Source organism: Aquila chrysaetos, chromosome 25 (genome assembly GCF_900496995.4).
Source record: "Aquila chrysaetos chrysaetos chromosome 25, bAquChr1.4, whole genome shotgun sequence".
Lineage (NCBI taxonomy): Eukaryota > Metazoa > Chordata > Aves > Accipitriformes > Accipitridae > Aquila > Aquila chrysaetos.
Genome location: NC_044028.1, coordinates 18,252,707 through 18,275,479, shown reverse-complemented (window position 1 = coordinate 18,275,479; position 22,773 = coordinate 18,252,707). Strand labels below are relative to the sequence as shown.

General features: G+C 58.0%; 2 protein-coding genes across 4 annotated transcripts in view; one reads left to right on the top strand and one right to left on the bottom strand.

Annotated features, from left to right (window-relative positions):
* The window catches only part of LOC115335787 (syntaxin-binding protein 4-like), a 54,250-nt gene extending 47,186 nt beyond the window's left edge, over nucleotides 1-7,064 (bottom strand). The window contains exon 1 of one of the 3 annotated variants that reach the window (XR_003921532.1): nucleotides 225-439. Coding sequence is in view for 1 of the 3 variants with exons in the window: in XM_030001989.2 (XP_029857849.1) it covers nucleotides 225-292 (68 nt within the window). In the remaining 2 variants the exon portion in view is untranslated. Of the gene's footprint in view, nucleotides 1-224; nucleotides 440-6,969 lie in introns of those variants that run through there. The other 2 variants (XM_030001992.2, XM_030001989.2) reach the window with 2 other exon arrangements.
* Nucleotides 7,065-7,956: 892 nt separating this feature from the next.
* The window catches only part of PPL (periplakin), a 28,040-nt gene continuing 13,223 nt past the window's right edge, over nucleotides 7,957-22,773 (top strand). Inside the window, exons 1-9 of the mRNA XM_030001791.2 lie at nucleotides 7,957-8,144; nucleotides 18,081-18,180; nucleotides 18,739-18,893; nucleotides 19,412-19,532; nucleotides 20,467-20,592; nucleotides 20,882-20,923; nucleotides 21,035-21,196; nucleotides 21,658-21,765; nucleotides 22,303-22,398. Coding sequence (XP_029857651.1) covers nucleotides 8,083-8,144; nucleotides 18,081-18,180; nucleotides 18,739-18,893; nucleotides 19,412-19,532; nucleotides 20,467-20,592; nucleotides 20,882-20,923; nucleotides 21,035-21,196; nucleotides 21,658-21,765; nucleotides 22,303-22,398 — 972 coding nt within the window. The 5' untranslated portion in view covers nucleotides 7,957-8,082. The remainder of the gene's footprint in view (nucleotides 8,145-18,080; nucleotides 18,181-18,738; nucleotides 18,894-19,411; nucleotides 19,533-20,466; nucleotides 20,593-20,881; nucleotides 20,924-21,034; nucleotides 21,197-21,657; nucleotides 21,766-22,302; nucleotides 22,399-22,773) is intronic.

Below are 22,773 nucleotides of genomic sequence, written 5' to 3'. Positions count from 1 at the left end.
CACCTGTGTGCTCTCCCTCCCAGGGAAGCTTGGATGTGGGTGCTGTGGGACTCCCACAAGATCCTGCCCTCCGGAGAGGGGCTACCAAAATGAATTGAATTAAACCCCGCCAAAAAAACACGGGGTCACTGAACATATCCTCCACAACGCTGTTCCCAAAGATGGGGTCCGAAACGCCGAGCGGTGCCCCCATTCCCGGCGTGGCAGCATCCTGCCCTGCTTACCAGTAAATGAGAGAAAGCCCATCGAAGCGCTCCAGGTCGCGGCCAGGGGGCTGGAGGTAGGACATCATCCGGGGCCACCCGTCCCCGCCGAGCCCTTAGGGCTGCCGCGGCCGGCTCCTGCTGCCCAGGGCCATGGGCTCAGAGTGCCAGCGGCCGGCACGGCTCCCTGGCATGGCTCACCGCTGCAGCCAGCTACATCTAATCCCAGGCGGGCAAGCATGTGATCGCCCCTCTCCTGGCTCCCCCCGGCTAAAACCTGCCAATGTCTCCAGTTCTGTGGTGCTGACCGGGCACGGAGCAGCTGTGCCGCTGCCCGGGGATGCTGCCGTACGGCTAATTCCAGCCGGCAGGTCTGAGCCTCCCTCCGGGGTCGGAGCTGCTCAGGTCACGGCACGGCGAACGCCTCCTCCGTGGGACCCAGCAAAGGTGTCCCATCACCGGTGTGCGGCCGTCAGCGGAGCATGCGTCCCGCTCTCCCTGCCCAGCACGGCCCCTTAGTTCAATAACCTGAGCATTTATTTCAGCAGGATGACCCCTTCACTCCCCTACCACTGAGGTCCCCTCCTCGCCTTGCACTTGCAGTGGCTGTTAATGATGGTTATAATCATTAACGATGGTTATAATCGATGGTTAACCTGCCACCACAAACTGTTTAAAGCCAATTGCGGGCGTTGCCGACCTGCATTAAGCCCGGGCTGCGGTGACACGCACTGCTCCCCTCCTCCCCAGCCGCTGCCAGCAGGCTTCAGCATTTCTGATTATTTATATAATGTGGGGCACAATTCTTGCATGGGTTTTTTTTATCCCCCCTGTTTAAGGTCGCCTGGGCATACCCCAGCATCCAGACAATCCTTTAGACTATTAGGAAAGCCCTGGGAGTGAGCGCCGGTGAGCAGATGGAAACTGTTTGAAGTGGGGTGGGCTCATCCATATAAATTATCCCGGAGTGGTGAGTTCACAGCCGGTCCCATTGTGCTTCCCTGTATCCAGTTGTGGGTGGGATGGACAGACAGCAGGACGGGCAGACAGGTCCCTGATTCGGGGTGGTGGAAAAAACACAACTAAGCATCAATCCACTGCATGATGCGTATTTTATTTCTCCCTCTCCCCATCAGGCATGGTCCCATGGCACCAGCCTGGGGTGGCCGGGACCTGGGGATTAGGTGACTCCCGGGGATTACGAAATGCATCTATCTGTCCCCGTCCCACATGGTCCAGGAAAGCTGCTAGCCCCACCAAGGGCCAGGTCCTGAGCCCGCCACTCCCCCCAGCTCCAGGTAATGCTGGGACACTTGGGGACTGACTGGGGAAAACATCAAATGGTAGAGATGGTGGCAATCTGTCTGTCTGTCTGGCCACTGCTGCCCAGCCCTGAGCCGAGGCGTCCCGCGGGCGTTGGGCACGGTGGGTGTCTGGGGACTCGGTGGTGGCCGGTGGCATCTCCAGCCCCAGCCAGGACACCTCAGTCCTTGGGGTCAATACAGCTGCCCTGGCTGTGACGAAGAGGAGGGAGGAGGCTGGCGGGCGGACACGGCAGCCACCCAGAAGGATGTGCCCGTGCCCGGGGTGACAGCCCGCAGGCACTTCTCGCCGGGCGTGAACGAAGCTGCCTGGGAGAAGGGGGTGAATTAAGGCTGATCCCGCTCAGCATCCTTTCCAAGTGACTGTGCAGGATGGGCCGGTGCCAAAATCCTTTTCACCGGCCACGTCCCAGCCCGGTGACAGTCCCCCGAGGAGGCACAGTCCTCCCCCCGGGACAGCCACCACCACTGGGGCTTTGTGCCTATGCATCGTTCGGGGCGCAGGTCTGCTTTACACCCTGCCCCGAGCCAGCCCGCTGCCATGCATCCCTGGCCAGGACCCCTGTCCATATAGAGGCACCCCGTGATGCGTTTGGGATGCACGAACCTTCCCCAGCCCAGCGAACCCTCCTGCCGAGGGGTGCCGGCACCCCACGCCGGTGCGGGGAGAGCCACCTGCTCCCGGGGCTGTCGCAACCCGGGGCCGGGCGGTGCCGGGCGTGAGCCCCGGGACCGGTTTCTGGCGCTGGGAGAGGACGGGCGGCAGGGTTTGCCGAAACCGCTGGGAGCGGGCAGGAGCAGGGGTGTCGGGGTGCCGCGGCCGGCTCGGGGCTGAGCTGGCCTCTCCCGGTCTCACCGGTTGGGATTGTCAAAGGCGGCGTCACCCTGCTCCGGGGCAGGACAGCGCCCAGGGGCCGTGGGGATGGCGAGGCCACCCCAATCCTGCCCTGGTTGCCAGAGGTCCAGCTCCCACGAGGTACCCGGTGCCCTGGGGCATCGTTTCCGTCTCCCTCCTTGCAGCCACTGGCAGCCCACAGGGACGGCCCACGGATGCGTCCCCCCACTTGCCCACAACAGTCGGGGGGGGGGTCACAGCTTGCCCCGAGCTGGGCTCGTGGGGTGAATCATGGAGGCGTGCTGGGGAGCGAGGAGCGCTGGGGAAGCAAGGCTCTGCCTTGCCCTTTCCTCGGAGAGTTTCCGTGCTGGCGGAAGCGGAGCATTATCTCCCTCGCCCATCAGAGGCAGCTGCCCATGGGTGCGCTCCATCTGCATATTTATACAGATGCAAACATTACACCCCGGAAATTCTCAGCCTTTACATCACGGGCCAAAACCTGCCGTGGAGGCTTGACCTTTTTCTCCCTTTCCATGGCTCCTGGGGAGCCTGTGCCAGGGCAGACCCTGCCTTGGGACACCCCGGCCAGGATCTTGGCCACGGGTGATGCTGCCCTTCAGCACTGGGACGACTGCGATGGTTTGGGTCTCCAGGGGCACGTGGCTCACCTCTGAGCTCCCACAAGACCAGGGCTCCCGCACGGGTGTCCAGGTCTGCAGCACCATGACACGCAGGAGGAGGAAGGGACACCTGAGTGTCCCCCCTGGGGACCTGGGATCCCCCCCACCCTCTCCACCCCTTTGTGAGGCAGGACAACAAGGACCAAGAGCAGCTGCCACCACCCTGGATGCAGCGAGCGCATCATGATCTTAAAATCCTGATGCCACCAGCCCCTTCATACCGTGCTCAGTGCCTTTCTGAAAGCCGTGGCTGGCGACACAGGTTAGGGACCTGCCAAGGTGGGGGTGTCCCCCTCTGTCCAACCCCCCCCCCCCAGTTTGGTGCAGATGCCCCCCATCCCTCCTTGATGCCTTCTGTGCCTGCCACCACTTGCTGCCTCCAGCCTGGCACCCCCAGCACCCCAAAGCCACCACACCAGTGTGCTCGGCTGCACCGCTGGTGACAACACAGCTCCTCTGCTCTGTACCACACCGGGAGGATAAGGAAGAGCCAAATTTAATTTATTCTATGCTGCATTTTCATGCCAAATGAGTCAGAGCACTGGCCTCTCTCAGCCTTTGTTTTGCTTGGCTGCTAGCACCAGCTTTTGCTTAGTGTTTGTTCAATATTTAACTCCCTTGATGGCACTTGGGCTCAAACCAGCAAGTGCAGCAGAAAAAGCCACTTCCCTGCTGGGGCAGGAGCTTCCCCGTCCTTCAGCTCCACTTGGGAGCTATGCACTTCTTTTATTCAATTTATTTCTCGCAGCTTGATGGAGCTCTGGGCTTGGACCTTTGAGCCACCACATCCCACAAGACCCATTTAAAAAGCTATCGGGGCTCGCAGGGGCTGCGGAATGGGGCTGGAGCAGCCAGGCTGGCTGCTGATTTCACAGCAAAACCAGCCTTAAACGGAGCTGAGGAAGGTTTCGCCCGGCACAGGACCAGTTAGGAACGAGCACGGCTGCATTCCTGCGCACGTGGGAGCTGGCGAGAAGGAAGCGGCAGCGTGAAGGTGTTTTGGTGCCCTGCTTTCCTGCACCGCGCCAGCTGCAAGCGGGAACTCCCTTCCCACCCCAATAGCCAGCAAACCCCTGATATGGGAGCAAGCGGTTCAGCTGGCCCATCCAAGGACTGTCAAAAAGTCCCACCCAGAAAATAAATGAGGTTTTGGCCAAACCACTGTTAGTTTGTGTTCCACCGTCTCAGCTTTTGGAAGAAATTTCCAAATTTTTTTATCCCCCCATCCAAAGCTAAATCCTAAAATTCTTCATTGGGAAATGCCGCTGAAAAGCCCCCAGGGCTGAGCATCCCCATACCCGGCTCCCCTGCTGCGATGGGTCCCCAAAACCCCTCGGCACCGCAGGACACACCGGGGCCGCGGTGACTTTTGGGGCACGTGGGGAGGGGGATGCTGCTGCCACGATGCTGGCTTGCCCCACCAAGCCCCGATGCCTTCCCGAATTAGGATGGGCTTGCGTGGGGTGGGACGGTGGGACGCGGTGGGATGGTCAAGCCCATCACAGAGGTGTCAGCAGGGAGCAAGACCCCAGCAGCTGATGCCCATCCTGCACCTCTCAGCAGAGGGGTCAGCTCGGCCGGTGGCGATGGGGACGGCGCAGGGTGGAGCAGGGCGAGCTCAGCAGGGTGTGGGATCCGCGCCGGGGAAGGGCTTGCCAGGAAAATGCAATCTCGTTGCATAAAACATGCTCCTCTCCTGCTCCCCTCCCGCGGCAGCAGCTCAAGAGCTTCTTACCCAAGTTAAGTCAATATTGGCATATCGCTGCCTCTGTCGAGGTGCTCACCCTCATGGAAGGAGCTCAATGGGTGTTTTAAGGGCTGGAGAGGAGTCACGGGAGCACAGCTTGTGGGGGGTCCTGGTGGGCTCCAGCCCTGAGCGTGCCTTCCCGGTGTCCCCAGGAGCAGCACCCCTGGGGCTTGGCATCCCCCCACGAGTTCCCGGCTGTCCCGCAGTGGGGCCTGGCAGCTCCTCGGGCACGATGGGGCCAAAGCTCTCTCCCCAGCACGGGCTCCTGGCTGGCGGGACACCCCTACTTCTCCATGCTCGAGACTTCAAAAGAGCCGGTGGCACCGGGTCTGGGTACCAGTATGGGGTGTGCCGGCTCCTGCAGCAGCAGGAGCTGGGGGGGCATGGAGCACAGTGGGGACCAGCTGCATCAGTAAAGCCACCAAAAGGCTCATTTGCAAAATAAATGCTACAAAAAACCTCCCCTCCCATCTCAGATCTGAGCTGCAGCTCCAGCAGACCCCAGCTGGGGAGGAAACCTCAGCACAGGGTGTGCGGTGCTTTGGGCCAGCACTGGGTCTTGCATGAGAGCTGCCAGCACCCCCAAACCACAGGCCCCCAGGTCCCCAAAAGCACGCTGTGCAATATGGCTTTCTACAGTGCCTCTGATCCAAAGCTAACGTCAAGGCAAAATACCTGGGCAGTTTACATAAGACATAGTTTTCCACTACGACAGAGTTTCTCTCCGCCCGGTGTTTCACCCAGCAGCTGCAATTTTGCAGCTCTCAAGGGCATTCGCACACAAAAAATGAGCCACACCAGAGATGTGGGGAGATTAGGAGAATTAAGGCTGCAGAGCTGGCACCCTCTGGTAGGCAAAGGCATTTCATCCCTAAACCCAGCCTCTGCTCACCTTTGCAAAGGGTTTAAGAACAAGGGGGGCTCTGGGATGTGTACAGCTCATGGGGGGGGAAGCTGGAAGAGGAGCAATCGGTCCCTGGAGCACCCGGGAACATGTTGTCACTAGATATTGGGGGGAGTGGGGTGGGATACAAAAGCACGAAAACCAGAAAGTGTTTCTAGAGCAAATAAAGATGTGCAGAACTTCACGTGGTAAAATAAAAGTAGGTGGGTTGGGTTTCCCCCTCCTCACCTGCCCTTGTTTTGGGATCGGAGCCAAAGCGTGCTGCCCGGGGTGGGGGATGCGGGTGCTGCCTGGCCGGACAGGGCTGCCTCTGCAGCACAGGGATGCTCACAGCCTCCTAATGAATGGCAGCACCAGGCAAATCCTCCTTTCCCCAAAAAATAGGGAAAGCCTGGTCTGCTCCTCAGCCCTGGCAGGAGCCTGGCATGGATGCGTGGCCATGGTGGGAAGCACACCAGCGTCCCAGCACTGCCAGCCTGGCCAGCCCCCAGGGATTAACCGGTACCAGGGGATCGGATGAACAGTTCTTGCCAAGGGGATTCTCACAAACTGAATCTATCTGGAAGCAAAAATTGAAGCTGAGCACCCTGAAGACAAAGCTGTAACCTCAGTTACATTTAAAATGGAGTCATCGTGGCTGGTAACTGATAAAGCCCAGAAACTCGACCCCAGGCAGTGTGGGGTCAGGCCAGCAGCCCCAATTCAGGCTGGTTTGGGACTGGTGGGGGATGGCTGCTGCTGTCGGGCTGCTCCAGCCTCACCCCATCACCCCCCTGGCAGCAGATGGGGGTCTGAGTCTCATTGCACGGTTTCACCCCATGGGAAGCTCAATCCTGGCAGGATCCTGCCACCCCTGCCAGGACACCGCCAGATCGGGCTTCGGCACAGCCTTGGGCACCTGCAAGCGTGTTAAATATGTCTCTGCTCGCCAAAGGCTTGAAGATGCTCAGCTGGACGAGGCCATGAAAACCCAAAGCATTGCTATTTTGCAGGGTGATAGCCCGCTTCCGAGCAGGTTCAAGGCTCTGGGGGCCATCGGCCGTGGCTTTCAGCCTCGCAGACTCACTGGTTTCTGATGACTAATTCACCACCGAGAAGTGGCTGGCAATGCTGGGGACCACAGTCGGACCACCCAAGTGCCACGGACCCTCCCCGCTGCATACCGGCGTGCTCAGCCCCTGCAAGGAAACTGCCTCTCACCCCGTAAAAGCAGCCAGGAGGACAACCCACGCCGAACCGGGATGGAGGAAACTCTCCTATATAAACACATACACTTGCCTTGCGGTGTCGTCGCCGGGACCCGTGGCCTCCCGGCACCCTGGGCAGGTGAAGCCGGACCCGTGCAGGAACGTCTCTCCGGCCGGAGGGCTCTGCGCTCTCTAAGGGCGCCTGGGACAAGCCACCCCGGAGCAGAGGCGATCTGATACACGCAGGGGATCGGGATCAATAGGTCACAGCGTGCACTGACTTGCCCCCAGAATGAAAATCAGCAGAGGATTTGGGGCTGGTGGGGAAGCTACAATCAGGCCTTTAATCCCACATGGACACAAAATCCCAGGATAAAAAAGCCAGAGCTGGTCCTAATTACTGACTGCTGCGTGCTTGTGGATGTGTGAGCAAAACCTCTTAGGCTGCAGCAGGCCTGGGGGGAGGCATCTCATTGCCTTCTTACTGCCTGTATGCCTGAGCCCCCCGGGGAGGAGGGGATCCCCTGTGTCGGGGGGATCTGCCCCGGCACCAGCTTCCCGAGCGGGGCTGCACGCCCCGGAGACGGATGCGGCTGGAAGGAGCCGTGATGCTCGGCGCACCGGTCGCTCCTAAAGACAGAAGACACCCGGGAGGTGCTGGGGCAAAGCGGGCCGTGCAGGGAGGCTGGTGGAGGAGGCAGCCAAGCGCCCTTAGCTGCCCCTCCGTGCCTGCACCCTGTGCCCATCACCCCCGGCCGCATCGGGCCTGGGGGACCACCCCAGCTGCTCCCTGCTCTGCCGCTCCCCACCTATGCCCTGACTCCGGGGGGGATGACACAGTCGACCCTACACATTGGGGGAAGGGGGGGGGGGGGGGTGTCCAGCCCTGCCGAAGCCCCTTTCAGGCAGGGCTGGAACTGGGAGCGCTGGGCTCCACCAAAACCCTCCGGGAAGCCGGGAAGCACCGGGGAGGGATGCTGCGGGGCGGGGACGGGGGGAGGCCGGTCCGGGCCAGCCCAGCCGGGCAGCTGCAGACAGGAGGCAGGCAGAAGGCAGGCAGGAGGCAGGCATGAGGCAGGCAGGAGGCGGTGCAGCCCCGTCCCCGCCTCCCGGCGCTGCCCGGCCCCGGTGGCGGTGCAGAGGCTGCGGGCGGCGGCGGGGGAAGAGCAGGCGGAGCGCGGCGGGAGCCGTGCCGGGGACCGCGATGCACTCGCTCTTCAGGAAACGCAACAAAGGGAAATACAGTCCCTCCGTGCAGAAGAAGAGGTGAGTGTCTCCGTCCCGGGTAGCCCCGTTCCTTCCCGAGCCAAGGAGCAGCGCGATCCCGGGACTCCCACCCCGCAGCATCCCCTCCCGGCGCCGGGGTTTGGCGGAGCCCGGGCACCCCCCGAGGTTGTGGGCACAACCCCCGAGGTGTGGGCATCCCCCGAAGTGTCAGCTCCTCTCCGAGCCGGTCCACATCTCTTGTGCCTGGCGGGGGCACAAAGGTGGTTTTTTCCCCAGGCCCCCTCGCATCGCAGTAGCGGCAGCTCCGTGGAGCAGGTTCCTTCGCTTCCCAGGCGTGTGCTGGAATAGATTTTAGGCAAAAAAAGTGAGGCTGTGCTCAGCTTTCGTCCACTTGGGTCATCAGGACCAAGCATTCAGTCGATCGTCTTTTCCTCACCTCTTTCTGATGGGGTGGGGACGCGTTTCAGTTGTACTGGTCGTAAAAAAAAGAGCAGCATGTTGAACGCGTCCCGTGAAAGGTCACTGTTAAAAGGGAAAAGATCTAAAAATCCCCCCCCCCCCGCCCCTGAGAAGGCTCAGCCCCTCTGTGGGTTGCACAATGCATTGGTGCAGGAGGGGGCCCAGAAAGCAGGCAGCCCCCGACCCCTGCCTGCACAGGGTGGCTGGCACAGGGGACATGGGTCCAAAGAGGTGGGTGTTTGGATCGATTCAGAAGTGCATCCTGCATGGGCTCTGGAGGACGCGGAAGGGGACAGCTGGTGTGCATTCAAGCCCACAGCTTGTTTGTCCCTCTCCAGAGGCACCCGCCCTGGCTGGTGGGCTCGGAGCAGCCACTTGACTCCCAAAAATCCTCCTTTGGAAGGAAACTGGGGAGCTGGTACAGGGGCTGAGGTGCCTTCGAGGACCCAGAAAGGGACCGCTCAGCCCAGAAAGCACCGGCATCTTCCAAGCTGGGGAGCCCCTCGCTGCTCCCTGCCCACGCTGCTCCCTGCTGTGGCGGGTAGGAGGGGTGTTCCCCGAGACGGGAGGGTGCTGCCCTGGCACAGTGGGTGCTCAGGCTTTGGTATTTGCCGAGCTCCCTCTGTTCGGGCTGAGGCTCCAGCTTCAGCCCTGGGGACAGGCTCCCCCAGCAGCCTGGCTGGCTCAGCAGGGCCACCCAGGCTCCTGCTCCCAAAGCCTGGGGCACGCTCTGCTGCCAGCTCCTGCCCTGGGGAGGGCTGGCAGGAGGAGACAGAGGTGGCACGGAGCCCTCTGAGGCTCAGCATGCACCTCCCTGACAGCCCCAGCCGCAGCGTTCCCATGGCTGAACGATGGTGTAAATACCCAGTTGCGTTTCTAGTCTTCGGGGGTGTTAATGGAAGGCTTGTAAATCAGGAACACCACACCTGGGTTGACAGCTTAGGACTGAGCAGCATCAGGATGGTGGGAGGCAGGAGGAGACAAACCTGCTCCGCACGGGCTACCCACCCTGCGGTCCCCACCCTGGGGCTGCAGTTGGGGTCCCCGCTGCTGCGCTCCAACCCCTGCCAGCTCCGGGTACCCCGTGCTCACATCACCCAATGGTGGATGGGGTTCAGGAAGACACTCTTCCCTCCGCCACCCTGCCCGCGAGCCCAGCCAGCTCTAGGCAGGTGCCCCAGCACCTCTGAAGGCTGCAGGCCAGGCTGAAATCTTTATTTTTCTGGCTGGCTGGTGGCGGCTGAGGAAGCAGCGCAGCACTGTGCCCTCGGGCCACCCTCCCTCCCTGCGCCCCAGCTGTCCGTGCACACCTCGGGGAGGGCTGTGCTCATTAGCCCCAATTTGTTAATTCCTGCGTTGGAGTTTACAAACATCTATGAATCCAAGGAACACTCCCACCGTGTGGAAACAGCCCCACCATCAAGATGGGGAAGCCGGTGCCAGACCGGTTAAACAACTTGCTGGAGAAGGATTGCGAAGAAGCGAGGAGCTCCTGCAGCCCCATCCCCTGCTTCAGGCACTGCCAGGCTCCCAGCCGGCTCCCGCCCAGTTTTGCTGCTAGAAAAACAGAGCAACGCTGCTAAAATCAACCAACCGCCCCCGCCGTAAACAGGGATGGAGATTTCGACACCGTGTACAGCCCGGCCTCATCCTGCACTTCAGCAAGGCTGCACAGCTGGGGCGCAGGGGCTGCACCTTAGATGAGGGCTTAGTGCCAAGGTGCTGCTGGTGAGCGAGCCTTCAAAGAACAGCGGTGATAGGGCAATAACCGAGCACCGGTTTGGCAAGTGTGCGAAGGCACTGGAACGTTTCCTGCAAGCAATGAGGAGCTGGGGCTATGAGCTCAGCTGATTTAGTTAGGGGTTGCCCAGGAAGTGCCAACCTACAGCAGCTCGTAGCCTGACGAGGAGCCGCTCTGAGTCTTGGTGGCTTCTTCAGCCTTGCGACGAGCCTTTCCCATGATGGGGACATTGCAATGAGTGGCTCCGCAGCCTCAAGATCTCCGTGAGTCTGTGCAGCTCAAGCCAGGCACTATAATCTGCCCATGAACGCTCTTTGTTCCCCTGGATGCAGACAGCCACCCTTCCCCAACTCCAAACTGGCCCTTCAGCCTCCCATCCAAAGCGCCTCAAAGTATATGGGCTTCAAGCAGCTCCCCTGCCTATCCCCCAGCTGCCCACAGCCTGCCCGGGACCCAGGGGTTGAGAGGCCAGGGTGGGCAGGGGCAGGTTTCCCCACTCCATCCCTGCTGCCGTGCCACGGATGCAGGTCCCCACAGGAGCCAGACCCCTCTCTGAACAAGGAAGGAGCCAGTTGTGGCAACCGCCTCCACGTCTCCAGGCCAGTCGACCTCACACGTGCATTATCAAGGAGGAAAGCCAGCTTGCTTTGAAGCTCTAATAGGGCAACGGCAGGGAAAGAACAGGAGCAACATTAAATTCTGCAAAGCCACGTCAGTTTGAAGATGACTTGGTGCCAGGTCTTCTGGTCTGCCACAGCTTGTCCATCCTCAGCAACACCAGTTGAGTCTTGGAGCGTGCTGGCCACACGCTGTGCTGTGGCTTGGCTGGAAGAAAACCACAGCAATGCTCTGTGCAGAGCACCATGGACCGCATCCCCCTCCATCTGCCTCCGAATGCCACTCACAGCACCAGCAGTTACTTTCCTCCCAGTGTGCAGGTGGTGCTCCTCAACAGCTCCCCTGTGGTTTTGTTTTTCTGATGCACAAATTAGCAGGACCAGGGCCCAAGTCTCTCCTTAGGACTACCTGCTGCAGTCCTGGCCTGGGCTTGTAGTCTTCAGGCTCGGTAGCCACCCCCATACAACCCTGGGCACATCAGTAGGTGTGTGGGCATCTCCCTACCTTGTCTGGGGAACACGGATGATGATGACATTTCTTTTGTCTCATGGACTTGGTTGCTTTATGCTCTTCTTGTTCACCCCATCCCAGTAGCGTAAGGGCCTGGCCATGACTACTGTGGTATTAGCACATCATATATATATATGTGTGTGTGTGTGTGTGCGCGCGTGTATATGTGTGTCCCTAGAAGGGAAGGCAGAAGCCTCAAATAGGGATGTAGTATAGGGGAAAACAGTCACCCTCCCTCCCCGTTATCTTCACCAAACACTTGCCATGCTTAGAAAACAAGAGTTTGTCTTCTCTCTTAGAAAGTCCAGGCTTGGGAGGTAGAAAACACAGCTCAGCCTTGAGAAGTCGCTGCTGAAACTCACCCTCCTGCCAGCAGGAAAGATGTTCATCTTTGGGGTCCCCTGGTGAAAGCATCCATCCAGGAGGGCTGCCAGCCCTGGAGACCCTTAATGGTGTCAGGAGACCCAGTCCCCATCTAAGAGGGGGTGCAGGCAGCTGGGGCAGAAGCCGGGAGGGCTGACACCCATTTCTAGAGGCTGTTTGGTAGGGCTGGAGTCAGCACGAAGGACCAGACAGCGGGTGAGTCAGGGGAGCTGCTCTGTATTTACGGTGGAGCAAGCCTGGCCATCGCCTGGCCTATTTGTGCTTTAATTTCCATGCACATTACAATAATATATCACCATTACTACGAGGGAAGATAAATGTAATTGAAACAAGCTGGACTAAGCACAGCAATCCTGCTGTCCAGCTACGCCCTAACGTGGGTAGCTTGACGGTACGCTGCTCCAGAGTTTTGAGCCAGATCTTAATCTCTCCCAAATCTGAACTATACTAGCCATAACCCAGCCCTTGTGTTCTCTGCTCTGCCGCAGTTTCGCTCCAGTGTCATTATAAGCTGCACAAGGGAATATTGTGCAGTAGTAGCTGCGGCTCGGGGAGTTTTAAGGGCATTTACAGCTCTGTGCTGTGGCCTTCTGGAGGATTCATGCAGTTTAAGTCCCTCCTGAAGTCGAGTCTCCAGCAGCAGTGCTCACATTGGTATGATTTTTATGAAATCTGTATAAATGGAAATTAAATGGAGATGGAATTGAGAGCAGCAGTAGGCGGTCACTGCCTGATGCACCGTCTGTGCATCCCAGTAGTGGGATGCAGTAAGCAGGACCAGGATCTGGGCTCACACCCCATCCTCAGCCAACTCACTTGTCCCTGGCCGAGCGGTCCCACCTGTTGAGAAGCTCCTGGCATGGGAAGGTTTCCCAGCAGGAGAGCAGGGGCATGGCCAGCATCGCTGGGCTGGGGGAAGGAGCAGGACAGAGCCCTTCCCATTAACCCTCCCGGCAAGTACCTGATTCACGGGACAAGCTCCCAGCAGGAGCCTTTCCCAGGGACCGCCGTCAGCTGGAGCAGTCAAAACTCCAGGAGGATCTATTTGAACATCCTCACTTGGGGACATTAGTGAACTAGCCTCCTTGTTTGGAAAAAAAAGGAAACTGAGAAATCAAAGGGATTTCCTACCACCTGCCAGCAAGCGCAAAGCCAGGGTGTGAACCTGCGGACATCGCGGAGATGCCGGCCTCGGGGAGGTTTGCTCCAAAAAGTGCTCTTATCAGTGAGGGTGCAACCTAATGGGAAGAGAGAAAGAAACGGGAATAGAGAAAAAAAAAAGTCCAGTTTTTAGCAGCAAAGTTTCTGTATCACAATAACTATCATGATATTTGTCTGTTAAGAGCCTCTCTTAAAAAAAAAAAAAACAAAACAAACCACCACAACCAAAACCCTAAGAAAATCCCAAGCCCCTCTGAAACAAAGCATCACCAGAGGTCAGAATTGTGGTACATGGACGAAGTGAAGTCTACACAGACCAGCTGCCTCCTCCCAGCTCCCCAGCTGGGAGGAACCCAAAAAAACCCTCCTGTTCCTCACAGGAATAATCTCAGGTCCTTCACGCCAGCCAGGCAATGCTATGGCTGCTCACAGCAGCATGGAAAAGAACACTTGTGCCAAGTGCAGCTTTTCATGAGTGATATAATTTTTTTCCTTCCTGATCAGAAAATGTTAAAGTTCTCCAGAAACTGCAAAGCCAGTTTTTCCAGGCTTTTTTTTTTTTTTTTTTTTCATCTTTCAAACAAAGACTTATCTATTTTAGCAGAAAAGCATTTCCCTTCCCTCCGCTGGAGCCTCGCAAGGGCTGTGCCCTGGGCACCTTTGCTCCTGCCTCCGCTCAGTCTCACATGCCCTGCCCTTCCCAGCTGGGCTACGGCCAAATCCTGCCCTTCTCCCGCCCCAGCTCTGCTCTATGCTCCGGCCATCCCCTCCTGCCTATTTTTTCGGCCCCGGCAGCCCTTTGCCTTACCCTGCCAGCAGCTCCACTCCAAAGCCCAGATGCACCCGAGGCTCCTCCCAGCAGCTTCCCAAAAGAGCCGTCTCCTGCAAATCCCATCCACACACCTTTCCCGGGCAGCTAAGGATTCCTCACCGCTTTGCCCATCACCTTGTGCTTCTCCTGAATCTTCCTCCTCTCAGCAGATGAAGGGCACACGGAAGCCAACCTCCTCCATCCCCTGGCATGGAGATTTTGGCCAGGCTTCAGCTTTCCCAGCCAATCCCTCCGGCACCCTGCTTGATATCCAGACAGATGCAGGGATCGCGCTCGTCCTTGTGGTTTATTAACACAGACCCAGCTATGGTGGGGACAGGCAGATTATTAATAGGGCTGATGTTCTCATATCAGTAATGTCCAAGTTAGTTGATTAAGTGGCACAGAAGTGATGAGTATGCAGGAATAAATACAGAAATAAGAGATCCTGTAAGAGAGAATAAGATCTGTCTTATTTCTGTATTTATTTCTGCACACTTCTTATTCCTGCATTTCAAGCAGCAGTGGGGGTGAGCTGGAGCACACACCAGCCTCCCCGCTCAGGATCCCGTGCTGTGTTCAGCACAGGATGGGGTGGGGAGCAGCAGCTCCCCCGACGCTGCAGTGGGTGTTTTGAGATCCAGCTCCTATGGGAGGTTTTTATTAGATTCCTCTGTCCCAAAACCTCAGCTGGTGACAGTCACCAGATCCGCCTGTGACTCTCACATAAACCACAGAGGTGGAGAGAGCAAACAGCTCTTCTTGCGCGTGTCAGGAGAGCCGAGGCTGAGCAGCAGAGCCATGCCCACATTATAACCAAGCATGTCCTTGCTTGCTCTGAGCAAGCTCTGCGTTTTCTTTTCCTTGGTCACCCAGATACTGCACATTGAAGCAGTAGTTTCTGGATAACCAGGCAAACCGTCCTCCCCAACACGGGGAAAAGCCAGCCTCTGCCTTCCCTGTTCCCCCAGCCCTGACACCCACTTTCTGTTCCCTGCAGCGATGGAGAAGGGGCCGTCACCCCCCGGGTACCGCTGGGGCTGGGGGTGGAGGGTGGCTCTGCCGGGTTCCCCGAGTCACGGGGAGGGTGGGGAAGGATGGCCGGGGGCAGCTTGGGAACCGGCTGGCAGGGCGCAGGCAGCCCCAGCTCGGCAGCGGGTGATTAAAGCTTGTGGCTCAGACCTGACGGAAGAGTGGGGAGAAAGGGTCGAGGGGCGCATCCTCGCCCGGACACGTCATCCCCATCCCGAACCAGCCCGGCTGTTCCAGCGGCGCGGCCACAGAGAATGCTCCCTGCAAAGCCGGTACCTGAGTAAGAGGGTCAGGGCCTGGGTGCTGCACTCACCGGTTCCCGGCACCCAAGATCAGTTTTGCTGATGCAAAGCGAGCACAGACGCTGGGCAGAGTCTCCAGGCTCAGCTCTGCTAGACCAGATCAGCAGCAACAGCTTGGGAAGCCGTGGCCGAAACGCAGCATTGCCATGGATCCCAAACGATCCCTGGCTTAATTTTATTTCCTCCATACAATTTAGAAGCTTCAGTCAAAACCAGAACTAGAAAAGCTCCAGACCTCTTCTGCTTTTTGGGATGGTTTTTCCACCTATACTGTAGATCCACTGAAACCCTGAAGATTCATCCTTGGGCTTGCTAGAGAACACTGAGACCAAGGTAGGGAACGCAGAGATGAGCTGGCAAGCCCTACCAGCTCTTCCCAAGCCCCACTCGGTGCCAGTTCAGCTCCTGGCTATCACAGTGAAGCATCCCAAGCTCCCACCTGGATAATTAGCCTCTCCCACCCTCGAAGCTCAGGTGGCCTCCAGTTCATCAGTGACAGAGATGAGGAAGGCTCCTTGGAGGTTGCAAGCTCTCAGAATGCAGGAGATACCAGCTGTGAGCAACCATCATCTGAAGACACACAAACATGTGCAGCACATTTTAGTCACCCAGCTTCAAACCACTTTCTCTCCACTGATTTCATCTGATGTTTTCCCTGGTTTACATGGAATGATGCAGATTAGAAGAAACCCCAAAGTGGATTTTGAAGAGCTGCTTTTACCACTACAGCAGGATCTAGCCATCTGCGCCTCACGTCCCGGTGCACCCCTGCACCCTCCAGATGTGATTACTGAGCAGAAAACTATACTCATCCTTGCAATTATTGCAACCAGCCACACGACTCCCAGCGACCCCCTCGTTTGCTCCTCTGCTCGGAAATGCCCACTCAGTTCGTTTCTGATGATGCAAGAGGGCCTGTAATTACAGCAATCCCTCCACTCATCAGGAGGTGCCAGGCAGGCAGCAGCAGTGGTGACAGACACAAACCACCAGCCATGCCAAGCACCATCCTGATGATGCAGCTTCTATAAAAAGAAAAAAATCAGCGTAAATCCTGCCCACGCCAGAACTTCCCAGGGAAGAGTGAACTTTTGCGGAGCTGTCAGATGCTACGAGGCTCCTGCAGCCTGGGGCAGGGTTCAAGGTAGGGAGGAACAAGCCCAGAGCTGGGTTTTGTTTTGTTCTGCTGCACTGAAAGTGATAGCATGCGTGGCAAGCAGGAACGTGTCCTGAAGCTCAGCACCAGTGCCAGGAGGGAGGTTGGCCAGACCCAGGCTAGCCAGACCCAGGCCGGCCAAACTTTTTCCGCCCAGTACCCACACTGGAAAGGCAGCAAGCTGAGATGTCCCCACTGGAGACTGCGCACAGTCCCCGAGGTGCACAGGACTGAGGAGGCCACGCGCTGCTTTTACCTTCTGGTAGTTGAGTGCTAGCACATGTCCAGGGAAGCCACTGCAAAGCACTGGAAGAGGACTGCCTCGGTCGACAAGCTATGTCCACTCTCAGCTGTGGCCCACCATGCCATGGAAGACAGGGGGACGTGCCTCGTGCCGTCGTGGAGAAGCTCACATGGTCAGCCCCTGCCCTGTGAAGGATCTAGGTGCTGCAGAACCCCTTGGAGCTGGGCTGACGAAGCTGCTGGATGAGGCTGTCCACCCGGGGACGCAGGAGCCCTCCACACCACAAGCGAGCATGGTTGGGATGCTGGTGCTCCACCAGACAACTCTGCTCTCCCCCAGCCTGCCCCACTGCCCTTCAGCCTTTACAGAAGACACGCAACTCATCTACTAGCAGCTATAACAGCAGTTAACACTTCCAAGTACCATATAAAGATTAATTCTACCACCGCATAACAAGGTCATTAAGGCTCATTATCCCCACTCTATAGGTGGTTGGGATTGGAGTGAGCCAACCCTTGGCTTAAGCCCACGTGACAAAGCAGCACAGCTGGGACACAAGCCCCAGCCTTGCCACCAGCCTCGGCTCTATGAACCCTCCAGCTGCAGGGACTGTTGGGGAGCACACCCTGCTTTCTGCCTCCGGCCTACAGAGCCGCAGCAGGAAAGCTGCGGGCATCGCCTGGCACACGGTCCTCTGGAGCTGACCCTGGCATGCTGCAACCTCTCCTTGCAGCCAAAGTGAAAGCAAGAAGACAAAATGTTTAAAATAACCCCAGCAATGCAAAAGCTGCGTCACGGGTTGTTCTGACTCTGCTCTAGCTCAGCCGTCCCTCCAGTGGGACTGTGAATATTTGGGCTGGCCCTGCACTCTGCCAGCCTGGCTGCAAACGGAGCGGCTTGGACCAGCATCACCCTGGAAGCAAAAACCAGTGCCTAGCAAGAGACAAAGTACGGAAAGATGCATTGTGTGCTGTCCCATCCTTTATTTGGTTTAAATTGTGAATAACTCCTTGCAGAGGAAGGAAGCCCTGACCATGGCATGGAGAGGCACAGCAGGGGCTCCAAGGCAGGGCTATGCCCCAACCTGGGGTACACACAGGGCTGCAGGCAGGGAATGCCCAGGGCATGGGCAACAGCCTCAAACGGGCCATCTCACCTGCGTGCATGGGATCCAGGTCCTCTCTGCTGCTCAGGCTCCTCCATCTCCATGCAGGACTCCCCTCTCCCCCTGTCCCCTGCAAACAGCTCTTTCCTTTCTTGCTCCAAAGCCAAGGGAGGCTCAGGCTTGCCTACAGCATCGCTCCCATTTCCACGGTGCGGGAGACACTACGTCCCCACCCGCCACCCCCCCTCCTGGCAGAGCAGCCAAGTATTTTGGAAAGTGTTAGAAAGGCAGCAGTGAGTCACAGGCAGCTGCACTGCCTGGCAGGCTCGTCTGGCCCCTGGCCACCCCCCGGGGTCACAGCACCCCGAGGGCAGCCCCCAGCAGCAGCTTAGGGCTGTGGCCATGTTTGTGGGGTGACAAGTCCCCTTCTTTCTCCCCCTCTTTCTCCCCAGCATCTCCAGCAAAGAGCTGACTGAGCTCATAGAGCGCCTGCAGAAAAATGCCGACCAAGTGGAGAAAAACATCGTGGAGACCGACTCCCGAATGCAAAACGTAAGCAAGCCATGGCCCCATGCACAGGGGATCCTGCGAGCAGCCCTGTCCCCCCCTGCTCCCTCCTGCCGTAGCCCTTCCCGCTTCCCTGCGGTCTCCTCTCCTCTCCTATGGCACATGTGCACGGCTGCCCTGCAGCGGGTACCCAGGAACAGAGGGATGCATGAGTTCCCCCGGCTCGTGGGAAGAAGGTGGGAAGGTGTAACAGGCGACGGGGCCCCGAAATTCTTCCCTACCCAGGGCTGGGTAGCACTGTGCAGAGCAGGAATGTGCATCCCTGGATGTGCATCCCAGCAGGCAGCTGGGATGGAGAAGGGACCTGAACCATCCTCCTCTTCCCAAAGGGTACAGTGCATCCTGAGGCAATGCAGCCCCCCCAGCCACAGCCCTTCCTCGGGGCTAACAGAGGCGAGGGGAAAGCAAAAGACATCCCTGGGAGGACATGAGATGGCAGAGCTGGTTCCCAGGGGCAGTGCGGTGGGAGGACCTTGCTCAGCCCTCTTGAATACTGTTTATTTTCCCCTCGTGACCCTTCCCCCCTGCTCTCTGCCTGCCCAGGACTTGCACAAGATCAAGGCATGCCAGCTAGCGCAGTACAAGGACCTGACGGCTCAGAAACTCACCGAGTCCGACAAGCTGCTCTACGTGCTGGACGGGGATGCAGCGATCGCCCGGCACATGAAGCACCCTCAGGGTGACATGATCACAGAAGAGTGAGTACTGAGGAGGGAGACCTGTCCCCAGAGCCTTGCAGGGGGGAAGGACGCTTCTCCAGGGGCTCTGCTCAGCTCCTGCCTGCAGCTGGGGGGTCACCACAGGCTCCTCTGCATCCCAATTTGCATTAAGGTGCATAACCCGCAGCCATCCTTGGGCACGTGTAGAGTGAGAACGGCCGCACGCCTGCTGATGGCAGCTCCGCACAAAGCATGGCGAGGTGGTATCTGCCCGCTGTGCGGGCAGACCATGCTCTCCCCCAGTACCAGCCTGCCCTGAGCTGGCTGGCATGCTGAGCAGCCCTTGGCAGAGGATGGGTGCAGAGGAACCTTTGCCCTCTCCCTCCCCAGCTGACTGCACAATGCAGCTGCTGCCAGCCAGCCTGGGCTCTCCCAGGTCCCCTAAGGACAGTCCCCCCTTCCATGGGGGCCTGGGAAAGGATCACCTACAGCTACCGATGCTAACGCCGAGCCATGCCTACATCCTGCATCCCGCCCTTATCTTTCCCTTCCCACAGCATCCGGCAGCTGAAGGAACGAGTGGCAAACTTGCGTGTGAAACACGAGCAGATCTACAACTTCCCCCTGCAGCATATTGAGCCCCAGGTCAACTGGTCAACAGTGATCGAGGAGAAACAGGTACCAAGGGGACCACCAGTGCCACTGCCTGGCCAGTAGCACCAGCTGGGCAGGACCTCATGCATCTCCCCATGGAGAAACAGGCTTTTGGAAACCTTCTTGGCAGCTTTATACTGGGAGCAGCAAACAGCATGGGAAAGAGGTGGGGTGCTGGGTGGCAGGGGAGGGTGCAGAGGCAATGGGACAAGGCCAGCTACTGTGGCACCAGGAATCAGTGCTCGAAGCGGCCCTGCTGGCGGCAGCCGGGCTAAGAAAGGAAAAACTCTGGAGGATCGGGGGGCCACAGGGGAGTGCACCAGCCTGGCCCTCACGGGATGGGCTCCTAGGCTCAGCCTGGCCATTGACCTCCTGGGTGAGCCTGGGTAAACCTCTGCCCTTCTCCATCTGAGGATGGAGACCGCACTCCCTCTCCAGACAACGTGCACCAAAGCCCCACTGTTCTAAGAGTGAAAACGCTTCTCCTTATAACCAGTCTGCACTTCCCCCATTTCAATTTATGCCTGTCATCTCTTACCTTTCTACCACATACCACCTTGCAGAGCCTGGCTCCATTTTCTCAACAACCTTATAAGAAGGATGCTGTGAGGTCCCCCCAAAGCCTTCTCCTCCCCAAGCTGAACAAGCCTCAGCCTCTCCTCTTGGGTCCTTGCCTTGGCATCCCCAGTCACCACCTGCTTTGGGCTCTACTCCATGGCCCTTATTTTTTATTTTATCCCACTCCCTACACTCTTCCAGCCAGAAAAGGGTTAAAAAACCCAAACTGGCTTTCCCACGGCGACCTTCCAGCACAGCCAATTTCACCCATGTGCTCCCAGGCACCTGTACCAGAGCCCATCCAAGCCCAGCTCCATGGCCACCTCCAGGAGGAGTTTCCTAGGTCTTAGCTGCCGCACCCCGTTCACCCATCGCTAACCCCAACTCCTGTGCACCACAGGACGCATTAAGCAGCAAGGGCTTTGGGACCGACCTGCCGCTAGTCAACAGCCAAGTAGAAGAGCACAACATCTTCCACAACGAGGTCATGGCCATCGGCCCACACATCTCCAGGGAAGGCAACAAGGTCAGCTCTCCTGCCCCTCTCCCCGCTGTCCCGCAGGGTCGGCCCTGTCCCGAGCCGCTGATGAAGGCTAGGGCATCCCACTATCCAAGCTGCTACAGCCCGGACCAGGTTGGGTGGGCACTCAGATCCATGCCTAGCCTCAGAGCTCAGCATCGTACGCCGACTCTAGCTTTACAATGAGCCAAATCCCATAAACCCCACATCCCTCTCCACCATCAAGCCCTGACCCAGACCACCACTCTCCAGAAACACGCTCCTAACTCTTGCCTTGCTTCTCCTCTGTTACCAGGAATACACAAGTGACTTCCAAGCCAAATACCAGAAGCTGCTGGTAAGAGACCTTTGGGATCCCCGGGGCAGAGCCCTTTTGCAGGGGTCCCTTGCCAGGGGTGACCCATGGAGAGGAGCTTTGGGTTGAGCTCTCCCCTCTGACCCTTCCCAGGCTGGCTCCCAGCAGCGGCAGCAGGATCTGAACTCCCTGCAGGACTACATGCAGCGCTGCACCAACAAGCTCTACTGGCTGGATCAGCAGGCGAAGGACAGGACCCATTACGACTGGAGCGACCACAACCTGGACTACCCCAGCCGGCGCCGCCAGTACGAGGTCCGTGCACACTCGCCTGCAGCCTGGCCCTGTGCTGGCTGGGTGCTTTGCGGCAAGGGAGGTGGGCACGGAGCCAGGGGAGCAGGCTGGGGGTTGGACGGGGCAGGAAGCATCCCTTCCCCCATGCCTCAGTTTCCCCCACTCCATCATGAAGCACCCTGAGAGGTACAGATGATAGCATATAAATAGAAAGGTTAATCCTTACCTCCTGCCAAAGTTAATGCAATGAGGAAGCTCGACAGCTTCCTCATTCTCCTCTCCCTTATCTCAGTATTTGCTTGGCAAGAATCGCATCTTTAGCAACATCTGCAAGGGAAGGAAAAATCGAAAGCTGCAGTGGGGGAACGTCACACTTTGTCTTGTGGAGCTGTTCAGGCCCCTTCAGAGTAGCTCAGTCACAGGACGCAGCCAGGGTCCCCTCTCTTTGCGTGGGGATCAGTGTCTCGCCTCTCTCCATCTAGAACTTCATCCACCGGAAGCTGGAGGAGAAGGAGGAAGCCATCAACAAGCTGCACGCGGATGGAGATCAGCTGCTTGCCCAGAATCACCCTGGGAAGAACGCCATCGAGGTGAGCATCAGGGATGGGTTCCAGCTTCCCCACCCACCCCGGAGCTCGGGGGACTCACCCAGCCCTTCTCCAGTGTGGCACCTGGTGCCAGCGTGACTCTGGACTTTACTTCCTGGGATGCCAAGTGGGAAAAAGTCTCCTTCACCTGCAAGTGTGTAAACACCATTGGAGGAGCCAAGATAAACCCAAGGAGCTCTTCCCATCTTCCTCATTCCTGTGGCGATTACCCTGTGCCTGCCTACAAAGGATAAATTATGGTGGCAAGTTCCACCTTTGATGGGAAGATGGACATAAGGCCACAGGATTTGCCACCTCCTTTCACCCAGCCCCACACTCCCATCGGAGCATCCCAGCTTTGGACTAGCTCTCTGGTATTCCCATCCTAGCTTTGACCTGAGAGCACCTGGGTGGCTTCAGAGGCAGCCGCCAAGGAGTTGTTTGCTCAAGATGGAAACTGGTATTTTCTGGCGGGTGGCTCAGGCTCATCTCTATCATAGGGCATTCTGCTAACGTCCTCCTTCCACCCCTCTCTTGCAGGCTCATATTGAGGCAGTGCACGCCGACTGGAAGGAGTATCTCAACCTGCTGATCTGTGAGGAGAGCCACCTGAAGTTCATGGAGGAATTCCACAAGGTACCAGATCCCTGGGGGCAGCGAGGCACTGCTGTTTGCTCTGCACAGCCTGGAGAGTAGGTGCAAGAGATCCCAGAATACGAACAAACTCCTGCTGCTCTAGAAACAGAGTAGAAGAGATTGAGTCCTCTAGTCTACAGGGCTTTTAGGACTAGGAGGACCACCTTCAGCTGATATAACCCAAGTCATAATTGCTCAAGCACCAAAGGTCAGTAATTTTTGGCCAAAGCATGACTTGCAGAAAGCATCTGCTCCAATGCTGAGGTTCAAAAGCCACAGTCCGGTGTTGGCATCCTTGTCTGCAGGACAGCAGAGGTATCTCGCAGAGGTACCTCAACCCCAAAACAAAGCATGGGGAGACCTTGCATGCTCCGC